This window comes from Hyla sarda, chromosome 1, assembly GCF_029499605.1.
Source record: "Hyla sarda isolate aHylSar1 chromosome 1, aHylSar1.hap1, whole genome shotgun sequence".
In the NCBI taxonomy this organism is placed as follows: domain Eukaryota; kingdom Metazoa; phylum Chordata; class Amphibia; order Anura; family Hylidae; genus Hyla; species Hyla sarda.
In genome coordinates, this window is record NC_079189.1 from 611,839,974 (window position 1) to 611,863,321 (window position 23,348).

Below are 23,348 nucleotides of genomic sequence, written 5' to 3' on the forward strand. Positions count from 1 at the left end.
CTTCCAGTACTTATCAGCTGCTGTATACTACAGAGGAATTTGAGTTGTTCTTTTCTGTCTGACCACAGTGCTCTCTGCTGACACCTCTGTCCATGTCAGGAACTGTCCAGAGCAGGAGAAAATCCCCATAGCAAACTTCTCCTGTTCTGAACAGTTCCTGACATGGACAGAGGTGTCAGCAGAGAGCACTGTGGTCAGACTGGAAGAACTACACAACTATACAGCAGCTGATAAGTACTGGAAGGATTAAGATTTTTTAATAGAAGTAATTTACAAATTTGTTTAACTTTCTGGCACCAGTTGATTTGAAAATTTTCTTTTTTTTCCTACCGGAGTACACCTTTAACCCCTTAAGGACTGAGGGTTTTTCCGTTTTTGCATTTTCATTTTCTCCTCGTCACCTTCTAAAAAATCATAACTCTTTAAATTTTGCACATAAAATTCCATATTATGGCTTATTTTTTTCGCCACCAATACTACTTTGCAGTGACGTCAGTCATTTTACCCAAAAATCCACGGCGAAATGGAAAGAAAAATTGTGCGAAAAAAATTTAAGAAAAAATTAGTAATTTTGTAACTTTTGGGGGCTTCCGTTTCTACGTAGTACATTTTTTGGTAAAAATGACACCTTATCTTTATTCTGTAGGTCCATACGATTAAAATGATACCCTACTTATATAGGTTGGATATTGTCCTACTTCGGAAAAAAATCATAACTACATGCAGGAAAATTTATACGTGAAAAATTGTCCTATTCTGACCCTATTTTTTAAACCGGGTGCCAGAAAGTTAAACAGATTTGTAAATTACGTCTATTAAAAATTATTAATCCTTCCAGTATTTATTAGCGGCTTTATACTACAGAGGAAATTCTTTTCTTTTTGGATTTCTTTTCTGTCTGACCACAGTGCTCTCTGCTGACATCTCTGGCTATTTTCGGAACTGTCCAGAGCAGCGTATGTTTCCTATGGGGATTTTCTCCTGCTCTGGACAGTTCCTGACATGGACAGAGGTGTCAGAGAGCACTGTGCTCGTGGCAGAAAAGAAATCCAAAAAGAAAAGAATTTCCTCTGTACTATACAGCCACTAATAAGTACTGGAAGGATTAAGATTTTTTTTTAATAGACATAATTTGCAAATCTGTTTAACTTTCTGGCACCAGTTGATTTAAAAAAAAAATAAAATGGAAAAAAAGGTTTCCACCCTTTAAAGGCATAAGAACCGTAAAAGAGAATGCAATACAGACATAATTTTCTTATGTCTTATCACCAGATTCAGCATGTCATACACAGAGAATGTGTCATGTCACCTAGACGCAGCACAGTCACAATGTTCTTCCTATTATCAGTGACCACGTTGCCCAATGTCAGGTTACCAGGAGACAGCCAACATATCTCCTCTTGTATTGGCACTGGCCATAGCTACTTCTACCGTTGCATGCAGTGTGCTGCACACTGACAACTCCATGGGGGGGCTCCTCCCTTCTCTTTTCATATCAACTGGCCACAGAAAGTTAAACAGATTTGTAAATTACTTCTATATAAAATCCTTCCAGTACTTATTAGCTGTTGTATGCTCCAGAGGAAGTTGTGTAGTTCTTTCCAGTCTGACCACAGTGCTCTCTGCTGCCACCTCTGTCCATGTCAAGAACTGTCCAGAGTAGGAGCAAATCCCCATAGCAAACCTCTCCTGCTCTGGACAGTTCCTGACATGGACAGAGCTGTCAGCAGAGAGCACTGTGGTCAGACTAGAAAGAACTACATAAATGCAAAAAGCAACCAGCTCACCGCCTTGAAGATCTCATCTTAACACGAGGATCAGGAAAAGTCTGGGAGCAGGGAGCGGCAGTCCAAGCCGCATCTTGGTGTGAATAATGAAGAAAAGGTGCAGATGCTCCAGCTCCCAAATAGAAATAACGTTTAAAAGTCCAAAATTTTATTAATCCATATTAAAAATAGGGAACATGACTAAGAACCGCACGGTTCGAAACGCGTCGGCGTTTCAGCTTTGTTTTTAACCTCACATGGATTTTGTTGTTCCCTATTTTTAATATGGATTAATAAAATTTTGGACTTTTAAACATTATTTCTATTTGGGAGCTGGAGCACCTAGAAAGAACTACACAACTTCCTGTGGAGCATACAGCAGCTCATAAGTACTGGTAGGATTCAGATTTTTTACTTTCTGGCACCAGTTAATTTGAAATTTTTTTGTTTTCCACTGGAGTACCACTTTAAAGAACAGGCCAGCTTATTTTTAGATCTAGTGGTCAGAATGAAAGCTGCAGGATTTCAGGATTATTTTAAAATATAAATAGTAAAATGAAAAATTAGAAAAAAAAAAAAATCACCAAAAAATTCTTTAAAACTATGTTACAAACTTTAAAGGGGTACTCCACTGCTCAGCGTTTGGAACAAACTGTTCCGAATGCTGGAGCAGGCGCCGGGAGCTTGTGACGTCATAACCCTGCCTCCTCATGATGTCACACTCCGCCCCCTCAATGCAAGTCTATGGGAGGGGGCGTGACGACTGTCACGCCCCCTCCCATAGACTTGCATTGAGGGGGTGTGACATCATGAGGGGGAAGGGCTATGATGTAATCAGCTCCCGTCGCCTGCTCCAGTGTTCGGAACAGTTTGTTCCAAATGCTGAGTAGCGGAGTACCCCTTTAAATGTATGTAAGATATTCTAAGCACACACATGATACATAAGTTTATCTAGATTGCATCTGTTTTATGGATAACAGATTTTATATATATATATATATATATATATATATATATATATATATATATATATATATATATATATGTAAGTGCTCACATTTGTTCCTGTTCAATTTTTTGACAAAACAAGTGAAAAAAAAAACTACTTTGCCGAGTTGTGGTAGGTCCTTTGATGTAAAACAAGCGATGACTTGTGGGTAAAACATTTCCCACATTCTGAGCATGAAAATGGCTTCTCTCCTGTGTGGATTTTCTGATGTTCAACAAGATTTGATTTCCGTCCGAAACATTTCCCACATTCCGCACATGAATACGGCCTCTCTCCTGTGTGAATCCTCTGATGTTCAACAACATGGGATTTGTTGCGATATTGTTTCCCACATACCGAACATGAATATGGCTTCTCTCCTGTGTGAATTCTCAGATGTCTAACAAGTTTCGATTTTGCAGGAAAATGTTTCCCACATTCTGAACATGAAAAAGTCTTTTTCTCTTCTCTTCCATACTTAACACTTTTTCTGGGACTTTTATTTTGTTTAGTAGTCCGTGATGAATGAGAAGACAGGACCTGTATATAAGGATGAGATGACAGATCTTGGCTGTGAAGGGCTGAGGGTGTATCTGGGATAATGGAATGTTCTTCATATGTATCTTGTGTTATATCATGATTTTCTTCATAATATGCAGATATTGGATGTTCCTCTGATCTCCTGGTACAAGAATCTGCCAGGAATAAAACAGATTTAATTTTTTTTTTATTTTTTAAATCAAGTAATCAAAGAATTTATCAATTATTTTAATCCCTTTAAAGGGGTACCACCGTGGAAAACTTTTTTTTTTTTTTTAAATCAACTGGTGCCAGAAAGTTAAACAGATTTGTAAATTACTTCTATTCAAAAATCTTAATCCTTCCAGTACTTTTTAGGGGCTGTATACTACAGAGGAAATGCTTATCTTTTTAGATTTCTCTGATGTCATGACCACAGTGCTCTCTGCTGACCTCTGAACTGCCCAGAACAGGAGAAAATCCTCAAATCAAACATATGCTCCTCCTGACAGTACCTAAAATAGACAGCAGAGGTCAGCAGCAGAGCACTGTGGTCATGACATCAGAGAAATCTAAAAAGATAAGCATTTCCTCTGTAGTATACAGCCCCTAAAAAGTACTGGAAGGATTAAGATTTTTAAATAGAAGTAATTTACAAATCTGTTTAACTTTCTGGCACCAGTTGATTTAAAAAAAAAAAAAAAAAAAAGTTTTCCACGGTAGTACACCTTTAATGACCAAGCCCATTTTAACCTTAAAGGGGTAGTCCAGTGGTGAAAAACTTATCCCCTATCCTAAGGATAGGGGACAAGTTTGAGATCACGGGGGGTCCGACCGCTGGGGCCCCCTGCGATCTCTCTGTACGGGGCCCCGGCTCTCCGCCGAGATAGCGGGTGTCGACCCCCGCACGAGGCGGCGGCGGCCGACACGCCCCCTCAATACATCTCTATGGCAGAGCCGGAGATTGCCGAAGGCTTCGGCTCTGCCATAGAGTTGTATTGAGGGGGTGTGTCGGCCGCCGCCTCGTGCGGAGGTCGACACGCCCCCTTCCAGCGGGCTGTCGGGGCTCCGTACAGGAGATCGCAGGGGGCCCCAGCGGTCGGATCCCCCGCGATCTGCAACTTATCCCCTTATCCTTAGGATAGGGGATAAGTTGCTCACCACTGAATCACCACTGGACTACTCCTTTAAGGACCAGGCCAATTTTATTTTAGCGTTTTTTTCCTCCTCGCCTTCTAAAATCCATAACTCTCGATCTACAGACCCATATAAGGGCTTGTTTTTTGCATGAACAATTGTACTTAGAAATGAAAGCTCTCATTTTACCATAAAATGTACGGCGAACCCAAAAAAATTTTATATTAGGGAGGAAATTTGAATGAAAACCCAAATTTTGCACATTTTGGAGGGTTTTGTTTTCACACTGTACACTTTACGATAAAAATGACATTTGTTCTTTATTCTGTGGGTCAATATGATTAAAATGATACCCATGGCTAGATACTTTATATTTTTGTACCGCTTAAAAAAATCTAAAACTTTTTGTACAAAATCAGTAATATAAAATCTCCCTATTTTGACCACCTATAACTTTTTTCATTTTTCCGTATATAGGGCGGTATGAGGGCTCATTTTTTGCGCCGTCATCTGTAATTTTTATCGATACCACATTTGCATATATAAAACTTTTAGATAATTTCTTATACATTTTTTTTTTAGGAATAAAATGTGACAAAAAAAAAGCAGCATTTTTGGACTTTTTAATTTTTTACGTTTACGCCATTCACCGTACGCGATCATTAAAGGGGAACTCCGGTGGAAAGAAGTAGAAAACAAATGTTTTCAAATCAACTGGTGCCTGAAAGTTAAACAGATTTGTAAATTACTTCTATTAAAAATTCTTAATCCTTCCAGTACTTATTAGCTGCTGTATAAAACAGAGAAATGTGTGAATTTCTTTCCAGTCTGACAACAGTGCTCTCTGCTGACACCTCTGTCCGTGTCAGAACTGTCCAGATTACGGTAGAATCATATCCCCATAGAAAACCTCTCCTACTGGGCAGTTCCTGACACGGACAGAGGTGTCAGTAGAGAGCACTGTTGTCAGGCTGGAAAGAACTTCACAAATTTCTCTGTAGTATATATAAGCTGATAAGTACTAGAAGGATTAAGATTTTTAAATAAAAGTGATCTACAAACCTGTTTAACTTTCTTGCACCAGTTGATTTGAAAAAACTTTTTTTCCACCGGAACATTATATATATGTATACATTAAATATATATATTTTTTCCCCTTTAACATTATATTTTGATAGTTCGGACATTTACGCACGCAGAGATACCAAATATGTTTATTAAAAAAAGTTTTTACGCTTTTTGGGGGTAAAATGGGAAAAACGGACAATTTTCATTTTTAATGGGGGAGGTTTTTTTTTACTTTTATTTTTTTTTTTACACTTTTTATGTCCCATAGGGGACTATCTATAGCAATAATTTGATTGCTAATACTGTTCAGTGCTATGTATAGGGCATAGCACTGATCAGTATTATCGGTCATCTTCTGCTCGATCTTAGACCAGAGCAGGAGACGCCGGGAGACTGACCTCAGCAGGTGAGGGGACCTCCGTCCGCCATTACAGATGATCGGATCCCCGCGGCAGTGCTGTGGGCGATCCGATCATCTATTTTAACATGCGCATTGCCGCAGATGTTGTGATCTGTTCTGATCACGGCATCTGAGGGGTTAATGGCGGACATCCGCACGATCGCGGATGTCGGCCATTACCGGCGGGTCCCTTGCTGCTGCTAACAGCCGGAACCTGCCGTGTATGACACGAGCATACACAGGACGTAAATGTACGTCCTGGTGCGCTAAGTACCTCCGCACCAGGACGTACATTTATGTCCATGGTTGTTGAGGGGTTAAACAAATAGCGAAAGTCAATCATTAATGACAGTATAGAGAGAAGTGGTATGGAGGTGTATTACACCATGCACTTTATATCTGGGCATATAAAGATATTGGGGGAGATTTATCAAAACCTGTGCAGAGAAAAAGTTACCCAGTTGCCCATAGCAACCAATCAGATCGCTACTTTCATTTTTCAAAAGGCCTCTGCAAAATGAAAGAAGCGATCTGATTGGTTGCTATGGGCAACTGGTCAGCTTTTCCTCTGCCCAGGTTTTGATAAATCTCCCCCATTGATTTATCAAAACCAGTGTAGAGGAAATGTTCACCTATTGCCCATAGCAACCAATCACATTACTACATCCATTTTTGAGAGGACCTTTTAAATAATGAAAGAAGAAATCTGGTTGCTATGGGCAACTGCTCAACTTTTCCTATGCACAGGTTTTGATTAATCTCCCCCATCGACTGGTGACCGGTTTATGCAACTTCCTATTCTTTACTTTTTACTCCTTGTGTCTTCTTTTTCCTCGTAGATTGGGAGTAAAGTTCAGATCTTTCCCTGTAAGAATGTTCTCCTTATACTGCTCATCACTGCTCACATCTGTCTCTTCTTTCACTATTATGTTTATAGCATTAATATTGTTCAGGTCTTTCCCAGTAGAAATGTCCTCTATACATTGCTTGTCTCCCCACATATCTGTCTCTCCTCCTTCTTCTTCTTCTTTTACCATTTATGTCTGGAGAAGCAATGTTGTTTAGATCTTTAGATTGTGAGCTCTTGTGAGCAGGGCCCTGGTTAACTGCTCCACACAAGATGAAGTACAGTGACCCCTCGACCTACGATGGCCCCGCATAAACGGCCATCCGGTAGCGCAGACTGCTTCAGCTGCCATTTACGGTGCCCCGTGTGGTCCGCTGACGGTCACTTACCTGTCCTCGGGGCTCCGGCGCGTCCTCTTCGGGATCCCCTGCATCGTCGGCGCTCTCCATCGTCGTCATCACGTCGCTGCGCACGCCGTCCCGTCATCCAATAGGAGCAGCGTGCGTAACGACGTGATGGCGGCGACGGAGAGCGAGGATGCCGGGGAAGCAGAGGCCTTGCCGGAGTGTCGGGGACACCCCGGGGACGCGGCAACAGCGATGGACGGTGACATCCTGGGCAGCGGCGACGGTCCGGAGCGGCGGGACAGGTGAGTACAACTTCCTCTAACAGTGGTCTACAACCTGCGGACCTCCAGATGTTGCAAAACTACAACACCCAGCATGCTGGGTGTTGTAGTTTTGCAACATCTGGAGGTCCGCAGGTTGTAGACCACTGTCCTATACTTTACATTGCACGGATCCCTCAACATACGATGGTTTCAACAAACGATGGTCCATTTGGAACAGACTACCATCGTATGTTGAGGGGCCGCTGTACATTATTTTACTGTGAAGCTTGTATCTAGAGGGCTTGTGATTCGGTGGCTGTCAGCTGCATTCAGCAGCTGACATCCGCCACTTATAGCTGACACACAGCCATATTTCAGTATATTCAGGAGAACCTGGGAACATTCACGAGTTCTCCCCTTATTGTGTATTTGGTTTTCCTTTGATGCTTCATTTTTTTGAGCGGTATAATTTGGCTGAAAAAAAGAATGTACGGAAGAGTAAAACTTACAGATCCCAGAACTTTATAAAGTTCACTATAAAATTAATTCAATGCTGGTGACTAGAGAGAGTAGAATTTGTGGTTACTACTCACCTAGGCAGTAACCTGTAGGAATGTCCTCCTTATACTGCTCATCACCGCTCCCATCTGTCTCTTCTTCTTCCCTTATGTCTGTAGCATTAATATAGATCAGATCTTTCCCTGTAGGAATGTCCTCCTTATACTGCTCATCGCTGCTCCCATCTGTCTCTTCTTCTTCCCTTATGTCTGGAGCGTTAATATAGATCAGATCTTTCCCTGTAGGAATGTCCTCCTTATACTGCTCATCGCTGCTCCCATCTGTCTCTTCTTCTTCCCTTATGTCTGGAGCGTTAATATAGATCAGATCTTTACCTGTAGGAATGTCCTCCTTATACTGGTCATCTTCCCACACATCTGTCTCTTCTTTTACCCTTATGTCTGTAGCATAAGTAAAGTTCAGATCTCTTCCTGTAAGAATGTCCTCCTTATACTGCTCATCACTGCTCCCATCTGTCTCTTCTTCATCCCTTGTGTCTGTAGCGTTAATATAGATCAGATCTTTCCCTGTATGAATGTCCTCCTTATACTGCTCATCACTGCTCCCATCTGTCTCTTCTTTTACTATTATGTTAATAGCATTAATATTGTTCAAGTCTTTCCCAGTAAAAATATCCTCTATACATTGCTTGTCTCCCCACATATCTGTCTCTCCTCCTTCTTCTTCTTCTTCTTCTTTTACCATTATGTCTGGAGAATTAATATTGTTTAGATCTTCACCTTCGTTCATAAGCTGTAAAAGAAATATAGTAATAGTCATCAGACAGTAGGAGAAGTCACCTGGAACAAAATCATCAGTATCATAAGGACCATAACATGACAGGAGGAGTTATCTGAGCCACATAGCTGCAGGTCTCCTAGAAGATGGACATGGATATTAAATGATGAATCAAGGACAACCTTAGGACTAGAGATGAGCGAACTTACAGTAAATTCGATTCGTCACGAACTTCTCAGCTCGGCGGTTGCTGACTTTTCCTGCATAAATTAGTTCAGCTTTCCGGTGCTCCGGTGGGCTGGAAAAGGACTGTATCCACCTTTTCCAGCCCACAGGAGCACCGGAAAGCTGAACTAATTTATGCAGGATAAGTCATCAACTGCCGAGCCGAGAAGTTCGTGATGAATCGAATTTACTGTAAGTTCGCTCATCTCTACTTAGGACCCTCATACACATGTATATCCGGTTAGACAGGTCTCAGGTTGTGTCAGCGGAGGAGATCAGCCCCTGCCAGACACCTCTGGGGTTTGTCTCAGGAGGAATAAAGGATCAGATTGGTATTACCAACCTTTTGGTTCCTTATTCTAACTAGCAGTCTCCTGCTTTCTCATTCCACAAGTATAAAACGTACAGTTCTGTGCAAAAGTTTTAGGCAGGTGTGGAAAAAATGGACACAAAAAGAAGCTTTAAAAAATAAATAGAGGTGTTAATATAGTTTATTTATTTTTCTCAATAACAAAATACAAAAATACAACGTGAATGAACACAGGGGAAATCTAAATCCAATCAGCATTTGATGTGACCGCCCTTAAAGGGGTACTCCAGCGCTAAGACATCTTATCCCCTATCCAAAGGATAGGGGATAAGATGCCTGAACGCAGGGGTCCCGCCGCTGGGGAGCCCCGTGATCTTTCACGCAGCACCTTGTTACCATCAGCCCCCGGAACATATGACGTCACGCTCCGCCCCCTCAATGCAAGCCTATGGGAGGGGGCGTGGCAGCTGCCACGCCCCCTCCCATAGGCTTGCATTGAGGGGGCGGAGCGTGACGTCACACGGGAGCGGAGCCGTGACGTCACAATACTCCGGCCCCGTGATCGGCAGTCATCAGACCTGGAGCGAACACGCTCCGGGGACTGATGGTAACCCCCGCGATCAGGCATCTTATCCCCTATCCTTTTGGATAGGGGATAAGATGTCTTAGCGCCGGAGTACCCCTTTAACCTTCGCAACAGCTAACGTTCTTCTAGGTACTTCCACAGTTCCAATCTTTGTGGAGAACAAACCCCAGATCTTCTGTGGGACGAAGCCACAGATGAAAACGTCTATTTGCCATGGTATAGGTCATCTTTATTATACCTGTTCATTCACCAGGACAATAGGTCGTTATCCTTAACCCCTTAAGGACCCGGGCTTTTTCCGTTTTTTCATTTTCAATTTTTCCTCCTTAACTTTAAAAAATCATAACTCTTAAAAATTTTCACCTAAAATTATATGTAATGGCTTAATTTTTGCGTCACTAATTCTACTTTGTAATGACATTAGTCATTTTACCCAAAAATCTACGGTGAAACGGGAAAAAAAATCAATGTGCGACAAAATTGATGAAAAAACACTATTTTGTAAGTTTTGGGGGCTTCTATTTTTACGCTGTACATTTTTTGTCAAAAATGATACCTTATCTTTATTCTGTAGGTCCATACGGTTAAAATGATACCCTACTTGTATAGGTTTGAATTTGTATCACTTCCGAAAAAAATCATGAATACATGCAGGAAAATTTATACGTTTAAAATGGTCATCTTTTGACCCCTATAACTTTTTTATTTTTCTGTGTTCAGGGCGCTTTGAGGACTCATTTTTTGCGCCGTCATCTGAAGTTTTTAGCGGTACCATTTTTGTTCTGATCAGACTTTTTGATCACTTTTTATTCACTTTTTTGTGGTATAAAAAGTGATCAAAAATGCGCTATTTTGGACTTTGGAATTTTTTTGCGCGTACGCCATTGAACGAGCGGTTTAAAAAGCGGTATATTTTTATAAATCGGACATTTCCGCACGCGACGATACCACATATGTTTATTTTTATTATTATTTACATAATGTTTTTTTTATTTTTGGAAATGCCGGGTGATTTAAACTTTTATTAGGGGAAGGGATAATTGAAAGGGTTAATGATTTTTTTACACTTTTCTTATGCAACATTATAGCTCCCATAAGGGGCTATAACATTGCATTTACTGATCTTTTACACTGATTGATCCATCTCCATAGGAATGGATCAATCAGTGTTTTAGGCGATTGAATGCTCAAGCCTGGATCTCAGGCTTGAAGCATTCATTCGGCGATCGGACTGCAGGAAGGAAGGTAAGAGACCTTCCTCCTGTGCTACAGCTGTTCGGGATGCCGCGATTATACCGCGGCGATCCCGAACAGCTCCCTGAGCTAGCCGGGCACTTTTACTTTCGTTTTTAGCCGCGCGGCTCAGCTTTGAGCGCGCGGCTAAAGGGTTAATAGCGCGCGGCACAGCGATCAGTGCCGCGCGCTATTAGAGGCGGGTCCCGGCTTCACTATGACGCCGGGCCCGCCGCGATATGATGCGGGGTCACCGTGTGACCCCGCGTTATATCGCAGGACCGGGACCCATGACGTATGCATACATCATGGGTCCTTAAGAGGTTAAAAGGGTACTCCGGCGAAAAACTTTTTTTAAATTTTTTTATTTTTTTAAATCAACTGGTGGCAGAAAGTTAAACAGATTTGTAAATTACTTCTATTAAAAAATCTTAATCCTTCCTGTACTTATTAGCTTTTGAATACTACAGTGGAAATTCTTTTCTTTTTGAACACAGAGCTCTCTGCTGACATCACTCACCTGAATTGTACTCACCTGAATCATATGGATTTTTAGGTGCAAAATTGAAAGAGTTATGATTTTTTAAAGGCAAGGAGCAAAAAAACGAAAATGCAAAAACAGAAAAACCCCCGGTCCTTAAGGGGTTAATCCATATATCTGACACATTTCGGATTGGACAGAATATCAGCTGCTTTTTGTGATATACTCACCTTTTTTTTTATCAGTATGTGTACTCTGTTTACCTGTTCATGTCTAGCGATTTTATGTATGTTCTTTACATTTTTCCATTTAATAAAGATTAATACATGTATTTGATGCCATATATGGCCTCATTTTTTTGGGGTGAGAGTATTGCATAGTGGCCTATGGCGATTCATATTGGGGGAAATTTATCAAAACCTTTGCAAAGGAAAAGTTGCCCAGTTTCCCGTAGCAACCAATCAGATTGCTTCTTTCAGTTTGCAGAGGCCTTGTTAAAAATGAAAGAAGCGATCTGATTGGTTGCTATGGGCAACTGGGCAACTTTTCCTCTGGACAGGTTTTGATAAATCTCCCCCATTGTGCCCACTAGTTTGCTAACTAATTCCAGACATACTGGATGTTGTGGGGGACCAGGTCCCTGTTGGGACTTATCATCACTTCCCAGACTTCTTGTCCTTCCTTCTGATGAAGATCGTTTTTAGTGACATTTGCTATATATTTGGGGTCATTGGGGGAGATTTATCAAAACCTGTGTAAAGGAATGGTGCAGTTGCCCATAGCAACCAATCAGATTGCTTCTTTCATTTTTAGAGGCCTGTGAAAAATGAAAGAAGAGATCTGATTGGTTGCTATGGGCAACTGCACCACTCTTCATCTACACAGGTTTTGATAAATCTCCCCCATTGTGGCTTTTTTGTCATTTTTAGTGACATTTGCTATATATTTGGGGTCATTGGGGGAGATTTATCAAAACCTGTGTAAAGGAAGAGCGGTGCAGTTGCCCATAGCAACCAATCAGATCGCTTCTTTCATTTTTAGAGGCCTGTGAGAAATGAAAGAAGCAATCTGATTGGTTGCTATGGGCAACTGCACCACTCTTCCTCTGCACAGGTTTTGATAAATCTCCCCCATTGTGGCTTTTTTTTAGCAACAATTTTTCCATAAAGAACACTTCTGGCAAGACCTCGCCAAACAATAAATGGGGCTACCTGGGTGATTCTGCTTCCTGACAGTTTGGGAGAAGAGAGGTATCTGCCATATCCAAACTGTGTAGGAAGGATCTTGGTGGATCGATTGACAAATACACCCCAAAAAAACGACAGTAGGTGAGCCATTGCCTTACCCCCGTGTGCGATTTGTCTCTTTCCTCTGAAACTCTTCTCTGGATCGGGTATGTTGCCTGCTATAATTTAAAGTGTACCCGTCAGATCCAACAAAAAATTTTTTTATTTAAATATATCACTCCGTACCTAATCCTGACCATGTACATCTAATTTTTATGTGTCTAGCACCTTTATTTATTTTTTTATTACACTTTTAATTTCGCTCACTAGTCTGAATTCCTCTCAAAGGGAGGGGGCGTGGCTTCACTGTGCAGTTCTCCGCCCCCCTCCCTCAGTATGCTGTCTGCTCACATCTCCCCTAGCATTAGCAAAACTACAACTCCCAGCATGTCCTCACTGACAGTAGCGGGACACAAGCTGACAGTGGGAGGATTTTTCCTGTCAATCAAGGAAGTGTGTCCATGATGCACGGACACAGCAGGACTAGTATGAGTCCAAGCAGGCAGGGGGGAGGCAGTTGTTTGTCTGGCTTTTTCAGAATGAAATACTGAAAATTTTCTAATGAAAGCAACTGCAAAACCTATTGGTTATACATGCTTTACAACATATCACAAGTTTTTGTACCTGACAGTGCCCCTTTAAGGAATTTTTTAGATGGAAGTCACTTTGCAGCAGCAGATGGTAGATTTTATGCCGACTATTCAGTGATCCAATTATACAGGATATTCAAATACAGTGACACCCCCCCCCCCCCCATAAGCTACGATGGCCCCGACATACGATCATTTCAACATACGATGGCTCAGAGGCAGCATCAACATACGATGCTTTTGTATGTCGGGGCCATCGCATAAACGGCTATCCGGCAGCGCAGACTGCTTCAGCTGCCACCGGATAGCTGTTTACGGCTCCGCATACAATCACTTACCTGTCCTCGGGGCTCCGGCGCGTCCTCTTCGGGATCCCCTGCATCGTCGGCGCTCTCCATCATCGTCATCACGTCAAGCGCACGCCGTACCGTCATCCAATAGGAGTGGCGTGCGTAGCGACGTGATGGCAGCGACGGAGAGCGAGGATGGCGGGGAAGCAGAGGCCTTACCGGAGCGTCGGGGGACACCACGGGGACGCGGCGACAGCGATGGAAGGCGACATCCCGGGCAGCAGTGACGAGCGGTGACGGTCCGGAGCGGCGGGGACAGGTGAGTACAACTTCCTCTACCAGTGGTCTTCAACCTGCGGACCTCCAGATGTTGCAAAACTACAACTCCCAGCATGCCCGGACAGCCGTTGGCTGTCCGGGCATGCTGGGTGTTGTAGTTTTGCACCACTGTCCTATACTTTACATTGCACGGATCCCTCAACATACGATGGTTTCAACAAACGATGGTCCATTTGGAACGGATTACCATCCTATGTTAAGGAACCACTGTACAGTGCTATGCACGTAAAGTGGCAAAAGGTAAGAGAGACATCTAAACTGACTCCAGGTATGCGTTTGGGATCGCACATGACTTTGGTCCCATCTGGAGGGCTAGATCTGTCCTCCCCTTGGCAGGCAAACCAATAAAAAAATGCAGAAGCAGTCAAGGAGCTGATGGAGGCGCTGATGCTGCCAACCGAGGTAAAAGCCCACACAAATCCTGAGCAGAAGCTGCCAAGAGGCCTAGGGCACTATGACTAGTCTGTTTTTTCTGTTACAGGAGACACAAGGACTAGGAGGAAAAAGACAAGAGGATAAAGCAAGGAGCTGCCTTGTATGAGACTGGTCTGTATGAAAACAAGGATAAAGTTTCTCTACCAAGAGTCTGTACCCAATTATGGCCCAGGTTACTCATAGAGTCACCCACAATTCAAAAATGCCTATGATATCACTGGTGAATGAGCACAGGATGGCCACCAGGTATATACGCAGGCCCGCATAACCCCAAGACATAATGTAGGGTAAGTGGTACAAGTGCCTTCTAAACATACTCCTAAGCCAATTTACCCGTTTCAGCGACTGTAAATAGAAGATATTCAGCTCCCCAAGTCAGGAGAGTATGAATAAGTTTTTGGCGTGTGTGGATCGCTATTCATGTCGACCTTAGGCCTATGTGATTTGGAATGCAAAGACGACAGACGTTCTGGAGGTCATTAAAAGTGATAGAGGTACGCACCTTACTGGAGAAATCATGATGCATGTAATGGACGCACCTTACTGGAGAAATCATGGTGCATATAATGGACGCACCTTACTGGAGAAATCATGATGCACGTAATGGACGCACCTTACTGGAGAAATCATGGTGCATGTAATGGACGCACCTTACTGGAGAAATCATGATGCACGTAATGGACGCACCTTACTGGAGAAATCATGATGCACGTAATGGACGCACCTTACTGGAGTAATCATGATGCACGTAATGGAAGCACCTTACTGGAGAAATCATGATGCACGTAATGGACGCACCTTACTGGAGAAATCATGATGCACGTAATGGAAGCACCTTACTGGAGAAATCATGATGCATGTAATGGACGCACCTTACTGGAGAAATCATGATGCACGTAATGGATGCACCTTACTGGAGAAATCATGATGCATGTAATGGACGCACCTTACTGGAGAAATCATGATGCATGTAATGGACGCACCTTACTGGAGAAATCATGATGCACGTAATGGAAGCACCTTACTGGAGAAATCATGATGCACGTAATGGACGCACCTTACTGGAGAAATCATGATGCACGTAATGGACGCACCTTACTGGAGAAATCATGATGCATGTAATGGACGCACCTTACTGGAGAAATCATGATGTACATAATGGACGCACCTTACTGGAGAAATTATGATGCATGTAATGGACGCACCTTACTGGAGAAATCATGATGCACGTAATGGACGCACCTTACTGGAGAAATCATGATGCACGTAATGGACGCACCTTACTGGAGAAATCATGATGCACGTAATGGAAGCACCTTACTGGAGAAATCATGATGCATGTAATGGACGCACCTTACTGGAGAAATCATGATGCATGTAATGGACGCACCTTACTGGAGAAATCATGATGCATGTAATGGATGCACCTTACTGGAGAAATCATGATGCATGTAATGGACGCACCTTACTGGAGAAATCATGATGCACGTAATGGACGCACCTTACTGGAGAAATCATGATGCATGTAATGGACGCACCTTACTGGAGTAATCATGATGCACGTAATGGAAGCACCTTACTGGAGAAATCATGATGCATGTAATGGACGCACCTTACTGGAGAAATCATGATGCATGTAATGGACGCACCTTACTGGAGAAATCATGATGCATGTAATGGACGCACCTTACTGGAGAAATCATGATGCACGTAATGGACGCACCTTACTGGAGAAATCATGATGCATGTAATGGACGCACCTTACTGGAGAAATCATGATGCACGTAATGGACGCACCTTACTGGAGAAATCATGATGCACGTAATGGACGCACCTTACTGGAGAAATCATGATGCACGTAATGGACGCACCTTACTGGAGAAATCATGATGCACGTAATGGACGCACCTTACTGGAGAAATCATGATGCATGTAATGGACGCACCTTACTGGAGTAATCATGATGCACGTAATGGAAGCACCTTACTGGAGAAATCATGATGCATGTAATGGACGCACCTTACTGGAGAAATCATGATGCATGTAATGGACGCACCTTACTGGAGAAATCATGATGCACGTAATGGACGCACCTTACTGGAGAAATCATGATGCACGTAATGGACGCACCTTACTGGAGAAATCATGATGCATGTAATGGAAGCACCTTACTGGAGAAATCATGATGCATGTAATGGACGCACCTTACTGGAGAAATCATGATGCATGTAATGGACGCACCTTACTGGAGAAATCATGATGCATGTAATGGACGCACCTTACTGGAGAAATCATGATGCATGTAATGGACGCACTTTACTGGAGAAATCATGATGCACGTAATGGACGCACCTTACTGGAGAAATCATGATGCATGTAATGGACGCACCTTACTGGAGTAATCATGATGCACGTAATGGAAGCACCTTACTGGAGAAATCATGATGCATGTAATGGACGCACCTTACTGGAGAAATCATGATGCATGTAATGGACGCACCTTACTGGAGAAATCATGATGCATGTAATGGACGCACCTTACTGGAGAAATCATGATGCACGTAATGGACGCACCTTACTGGAGAAATCATGATGCATGTAATGGACGCACCTTACTGGAGAAATCATGATGCACGTAATGGACGCACCTTACTGGAGAAATCATGATGCATGTAATGGACGCACCTTACTGGAGAAATCATGATGCACGTAATGGACGCACCTTACTGGAGAAATCATGATGCACGTAATGGACGCACCTTACTGGAGAAATCATGATGCATGTAATGGACGCACCTTACTGGAGTAATCATGATGCACGTAATGGAAGCACCTTACTGGAGAAATCGTGATGCATGTAATGGACGCACCTTACTGGAGAAATCGTGATGCACGTAATGGACGCACCTTACTGGAGAAATCATGATGCATGTAATGGACGCACCTTACTGGAGAAATCATGATGCACGTAATGGACGCACCTTACTGGAGAAATCATGATGCATGTAATGGACGCACCTTACTGGAGAAATCATGATGCATGTAATGGACGCACCTTACTGGAGAAATCATGATGCATGTACTGGACGCACCTTACTGGAGAAATCATGATGCACGTAATGGACGCACCTTACTGGAGTAATCATGATGCACGTAATGGAAGCACCTTACTGGAGAAATCATGATGCATGTACTGGACGCACCTTACTGGAGAAATCATGATGCATGTAATGGACGCACCTTACTGGAGAAATCATGATGCATGTAATGGACGCACCTTACTGGAGAAATCATGATGCACGTAATGGACGCACCTTACTGGAGAAATCATGATGCACGTAATGGACGCACCTTACTGGAGAAATCATGATGCACGTAATGGACGCACCTTACTGGAGAAATCATGATGCATGTAATGGAAGCCCTGAGTATGCAACAAGTGTTTAACACCGCCCACAAAGTAGAGAGAAAGTGGAGAGATTAAAGGGGTACTCCTGTGGAAAACTTTTTTTTTTTTTTTTTTTAAATCAACTGGTGCCAGAAAAGTTAAACAGATTTGTAAATCACTTCTATTAAAAAAATCTTAATCCTTCCAGTACTTATTAGCTGCTGAATACTACAGAGGAAATTCTTTTCTTTTTGGTACACAGAGCTCTCTGCTGACATCACGAGCACAGTGCTCTCTGCTGACATCTCTGTCCATTTTAAGAACTGTCCAGAGCAGGAGAAAATCCCCATAGCAAACATATGCTGCTCTGGACAGTTCCTAAAATGGACAGAGATGTAAGCAGAGAGCACTGTGTTCGTGATGTCAGCGGAGAGCTCCGTGTTCCAAAAAGAAAAGAATTTCCTCTGTAGTATTCAGCAGCTAATAAGTACTGGAAGGATTAAGATTTTTTAATAGAAGTAATTTACAAATCTGTTTAACTTTCTGGCACCAGTTGATTTAAAAAAAAAAAGTTTTCCAGTTTACCCCTTTAACCTCTTAAGGACCCAGGACGTATGGGTACGTCCTGGGTCCCGATCCTGCAATATAAAGCAGGGTCAAACGGTGACCCCGCATCATATCGCGGTGGGCCCGGCGTCATAGTGAAGCTGGGACCTGCCTCTAATAGCGCGCGGCACTGATGGCGGTGCCGCACGCTATTAACCCTTTAGTTGCGCGCTCAAAGCTGAGCCACGAGGCTAAAAACTAAAGTAAAAATGCCCGGCTAGCTCAGGGAGCTGTTCAGGATCGCCACGGCATCACGAACAGCTGTAGCACAGGAGGGGGTCTTCTTACCTTCTCCTGTGCTGTCCGATCGCCGAATGAATGCTTCAAGCCTGAGATCCAGGCTTGAGCATTCAATCGCCGAAAACACTGATTGATCTATTCCTATGGAGATGCATCAATCAGTGGTAAAGATCAGTACATGCAATGTTATAGCCCCCCCTATAGGAGCTATAATACTGCATAAGAAAAGTGTAAAAAAATCATTAACCCTTTCAATGATCCCATCCCTTAATAAAAGTTTCACTCCCCCGGCATTTCAGAGAATAAAAAAAAAAATAGTGTAAATAAAAATAAACATATGTGGTATCGCCGCGTGAGAAAATTTCTGAATTATAAAAATATACCACTTTTTAAACCACACGTTCAATGGCGTACGCGCAAAAAAATTCCAAAGTCCAAAATAGCGTATTTTTGATCACTTTTTATACCACAAAAAAGTGAATAAAAAGTTATCAAAAAGTCTGATCAGAACAAAAATCATACGGCTAAAAACTTCAGATCACGGCGCAAAAAATGAGCCCTCATAGTGCCCTGAACACAGAAAAATAAAAAAGTTATAGGGGTCAGAAGAGGACCATTTTAAACATATAAATTTTCCTGCATGTATTCATGATTTTTTTCTGAAGTGATACAAAATCAAACCTATATAAGTAGGGGATCATTTTAACCGTATGGACCTACAGAATAAAGATAAGGTGCCATTTTTGCCGAAAAATGTACTGCGTAAAAACAGAAGCCCCCCAAAACTTACAAAACAGTGTTTTTTCAACAATTTTGTCGCACATTGATTTTTTTTTTTACATTTCACCGTAGATTTTTGGGTAAAATGCCTGATGTCATTACAAAGTAGAATTAGTGACGCAAAAAATAAGCCATCATATAGAATTTTAGGTGAAAATTTTAAAGAGTTATGATTTTTTTAAATTAAGGAGGAAAAATTGAAAATGAAAAAACGGAAAAAGCCCGGGTCCTTAAGGGGTTAAAATGCTACTTTGTAAAACAGGATGCTCAAGCAGAAGAATTCAGAGAACCATAACTGAGACAGGGAAAACATGAATAGAGTACCTAGTCAATTACTTTATACTCTGTCCATAGAAAAACTAAGTTGACGCTAAATGAGGCGCTTTTAGTCTGTTCACCAAAAAGTATGTGGCAAGCATACAGCAGCAGCTAACTGAGAGTCATAGATATAGAAATACAATATATTTGGTTTTAATGATTGTTTCTTTAAAGGGGTTATCCAGGAAAAACTTTTTCTTTATATATATATATATATATATATATATATATATATATATATATCTACTGGCTCCAGAAAGTTAAACAGATTTGTAAATTACTTCTATTAAAAAATCTTAATCCTTTCAGTACTTATGAGCTTCTGAAGTTAAGGTTGTTCTTTTCTGTCTAAATCCTCTCTGATGACACCTGTCTCTGGAAACGCCCAGTTTAGAAGAGGTTTGCTAAGGGGATTTTCTTCTAAACTGGGCGTTTCCCGAGACAGGTGTCATCAGAGAGCACTTAGACAGAAAAGAACAACCTTAACTTCAGATGCTCATAAGTACTGAAAGGATTACGATTTTTTAATAGAAGTAATTTACAAATCTGTTTAACTTTCTGGAGCCCAAAAAAAAAAAAAAAAAAGATTTCTTCCTGGAAAACCCCTTTAACCTTAATGGGGTACTCCGCTGCTCAGCGTTTGGAACAAACTGTTGCAAACGCTGAAGCTGACAGATCATGACGTCATAGCCCCGCCCCCTCGATGCAAGTCTGTGGGAGGGGGCGTAATGGCTGTCACGCCCCCTCCCATGGACTTGCATTGAGGGGGGTGGGGCGTGATGTCATGAGGGGGCGGGGCTATGACGTCACAAGCTCTCGGCGCCGGCTCCAGTGTTCGGAACAGTTTGTTCCAAACGCTGAGCAGCGAAGTGCCCCATTAAGGTTAAAGGGGTATTCCAGGAAGAAATCTTTTTATTTTTGGCTCCAGAAAGTTAAACAGATTTGTAAATTATATCTATTAAAACATCTTAATCCTTTCAATAATTATCAGCTGCTGAAGTTGAGTTGTTCTTTTCTGTCTGGCAACAGTGCTCTCTGCTGACATCTCTGCTTGTCTCAGGAACTGCACAAAGTAGAAGAGGTTTGCTATGGGGATTTTCTTCTAAAATGGGCGGTTCCCGAGACACGTGTCATCAGAGAGGACTTAGACAGAAAAGAACAACTCAACTTCAGCAGCTCATAAGTACTGTAAGGATTGAGATTTTTTTTTTTTTTTTAGAAGTCATTTACAAATCTGTTTAACTTTCTGAAGCCAATTGATATATGTAAAAACGTTTTTTTCCCTGGAAAACCCCTTTAATGATGTTCCTAATTCTTCTAAGTGCTACTATTGCAGATGTTGCTCCTGGTGGAGATGCTAAATGATTTACCGGAAGAGGACTGGGACGGTAAATTCATAAACACATCATCTTCCTATGGCACTAAGCTTGGCAAGACTATAAAAGAGTTTGGCTGTTCCTCGCCCAGTGTTAGGCCTCCTACACCACTGTTTAGGTGTAAGTAAATGCCTGTATTTCAACTTGCATATATAAATGATGATCTTTACCTCCTGTTTGGAGTAATTGGTTAATCATACACCTCTCTCTAATCCTACAAAATCCACGACTTTGTGAACGTGTACCTAGGAAAATGCAATCGCACCAAATATGGATTTGATTCATATTTCTTTTTTGTTCATTCACTTTGCATTTCATTAAAGATAAACTATTAAAATTTGTATTTTTTAAAGCTTTTTTACCCTGCCGCATTTTTTCCACACCTGCCTAAAACGTTTGCACAACACTGTAGAATATTGTAGAATAAAACAAGACTGAACACTTCACAGCCCTTCTACAGATCATAGGGAATATCTCCATCTACCTGATCCTGATCCTGTGGAAGAAGAGGACGGGGACACCTCTCTGGTGCTGTTCTCTTACTGGATCTGACTGTAGGGAACACATACAGAGACTGAATTCATTCTTTACATACAAATAATGAGAGGACGTGTGTATATAGTCATGTCTATTACCTGCTGATGTGAGGGGCTGCTGATCCTCCATCATGACCTGATCCTTGTACTGATCCTTGTGTCCTTCTACATACTCCCACTCCTCCATGGAGAAATAGACCGCCACGTCCTGACACCTTATAGGAACCTGACACATAATGATACAGTCATCACCCCGACCCCTCCAGTGGTGTTACTGTATAATGTCCCAGCATTCCCAGCAGTGTCACCTCTCCAGTCATCACCAGACCCCTCCATTACTGTATAATGTCCCAGCATTCCCAGCAGTGTCACCTCTCCAGTCATCACCAGACCCCTCCATTACTGTATAATGTCCCAGCATTCCCAGCAGTGTCACCTCTCCAGTCATCACCAGACCCCTCCATTACTGTATAATGTCCCAGCATTCCCAGCAGTGTCCCCTCTCCAGTCATCACCAGACCCCTCCATTACTGTATAATGTCCCAGCAGTGTCACCTCTCCAGTCGTCACCAGAACCCTCCATTACTGTATAATGTCCCAGCAGTGTCACCTCTCCAGTCATCACCAGACCCCTCCATTACTGTATAATGTCCCAGCAGTGTCACCTCTCCAGTCATCACCAGACCCCTCCATTACTGTATAATGTCCCAGCAGTGTCACCTCTCCAGTCATCACCAGACCCCTCCATTACTGTATAATGTCCCAGCATTCCCAGCAGTGTCACCTCTCCAGTCATCACCAGACCCCTCCATTACTGTATAATGTCCCAGCAGTGTCACCTCTCCAGTCATCACCAGACCCCTCCATTACTGTATAATGTCCCAGCAGTGTCACCTCTCCAGTCATCACCAGACCCCTCCATTACTGTATAATGTCCCAGCAGTGTCACCTCTCCAGTCATCACCAGACCCCTCCATTACTGTATAATGTCCCAGCATTCCCAGCAGTGTCACCTCTCCAGTCATCACCAGACCCCTCCATTACTGTATAATGTCCCAGCAGTGTCACCTCTCCAGTCATCACCAGACCCCTCCATTACTGTATAATGTCCCAGCAGTGTCACCTCTCCAGTCATCACCAGACCCCTTCATTACTGTATAATGTCCCAGCAGTGTCACCTCTCCAGTCATCACCAGACCCCTCCATTACTGTATAATGTCCCAGCAGTGTCACCTCTCCAGTCATCACCAGACTCCTCCATTACTGTATAATGTCCCAGCATTCCCAGCAGTGTCACCTCTCCAGTCATCCCCAGACCCCTCCATTACTGTATAATGTCCCAGCATTGTCACCTCTCCAGTCATCACCAGACCCCTCCATTACTGTATAATGTTCCAGCAGGGTCACCTCTCCAGTCATCACCAGACCCCTCCATTACTGTATAATGTCCCAGCAGTGTCACCTCTCCAGTCATCACCAGACCCCTCCATTACTGTATAATGTCACAGCATTCCCAGCAGGGTCACCTCTCCAGTCATCACCAGACCCCCCCATTACTGTATAATGTCCCAGCAGTGTCACCTCTCCAGTCATCACCAGACCCCTCCATTACTGTATATTGTCCCAGCAGTGTCACCTCTCCAGTCATCACCAGACCCCTCCATTACTGTATAATGTCCCAGCATTCCCAGCAGTGTC

The 23,348-nt window shown here is 42.6% G+C and overlaps 1 protein-coding gene across 1 annotated transcript in view; it reads right to left on the minus strand.

The window, feature by feature from the left end:
• Nucleotides 1-2,824: 2,824 nt before the first annotated feature.
• Nucleotides 2,825-23,348, minus strand: part of LOC130297803 (oocyte zinc finger protein XlCOF8.4-like) — a 46,248-nt gene continuing 25,724 nt past the window's right edge. The window contains exons 4-7 of the mRNA XM_056550727.1: nucleotides 21,750-21,876; nucleotides 21,599-21,666; nucleotides 7,929-8,646; nucleotides 2,825-3,449 (exon numbers count right to left, since the gene is read on the minus strand). Of these exons, the coding sequence (XP_056406702.1) occupies nucleotides 2,869-3,449; nucleotides 7,929-8,646; nucleotides 21,599-21,666; nucleotides 21,750-21,876 (1,494 nt within the window). The 3' untranslated portion in view covers nucleotides 2,825-2,868. The remainder of the gene's footprint in view (nucleotides 3,450-7,928; nucleotides 8,647-21,598; nucleotides 21,667-21,749; nucleotides 21,877-23,348) is intronic.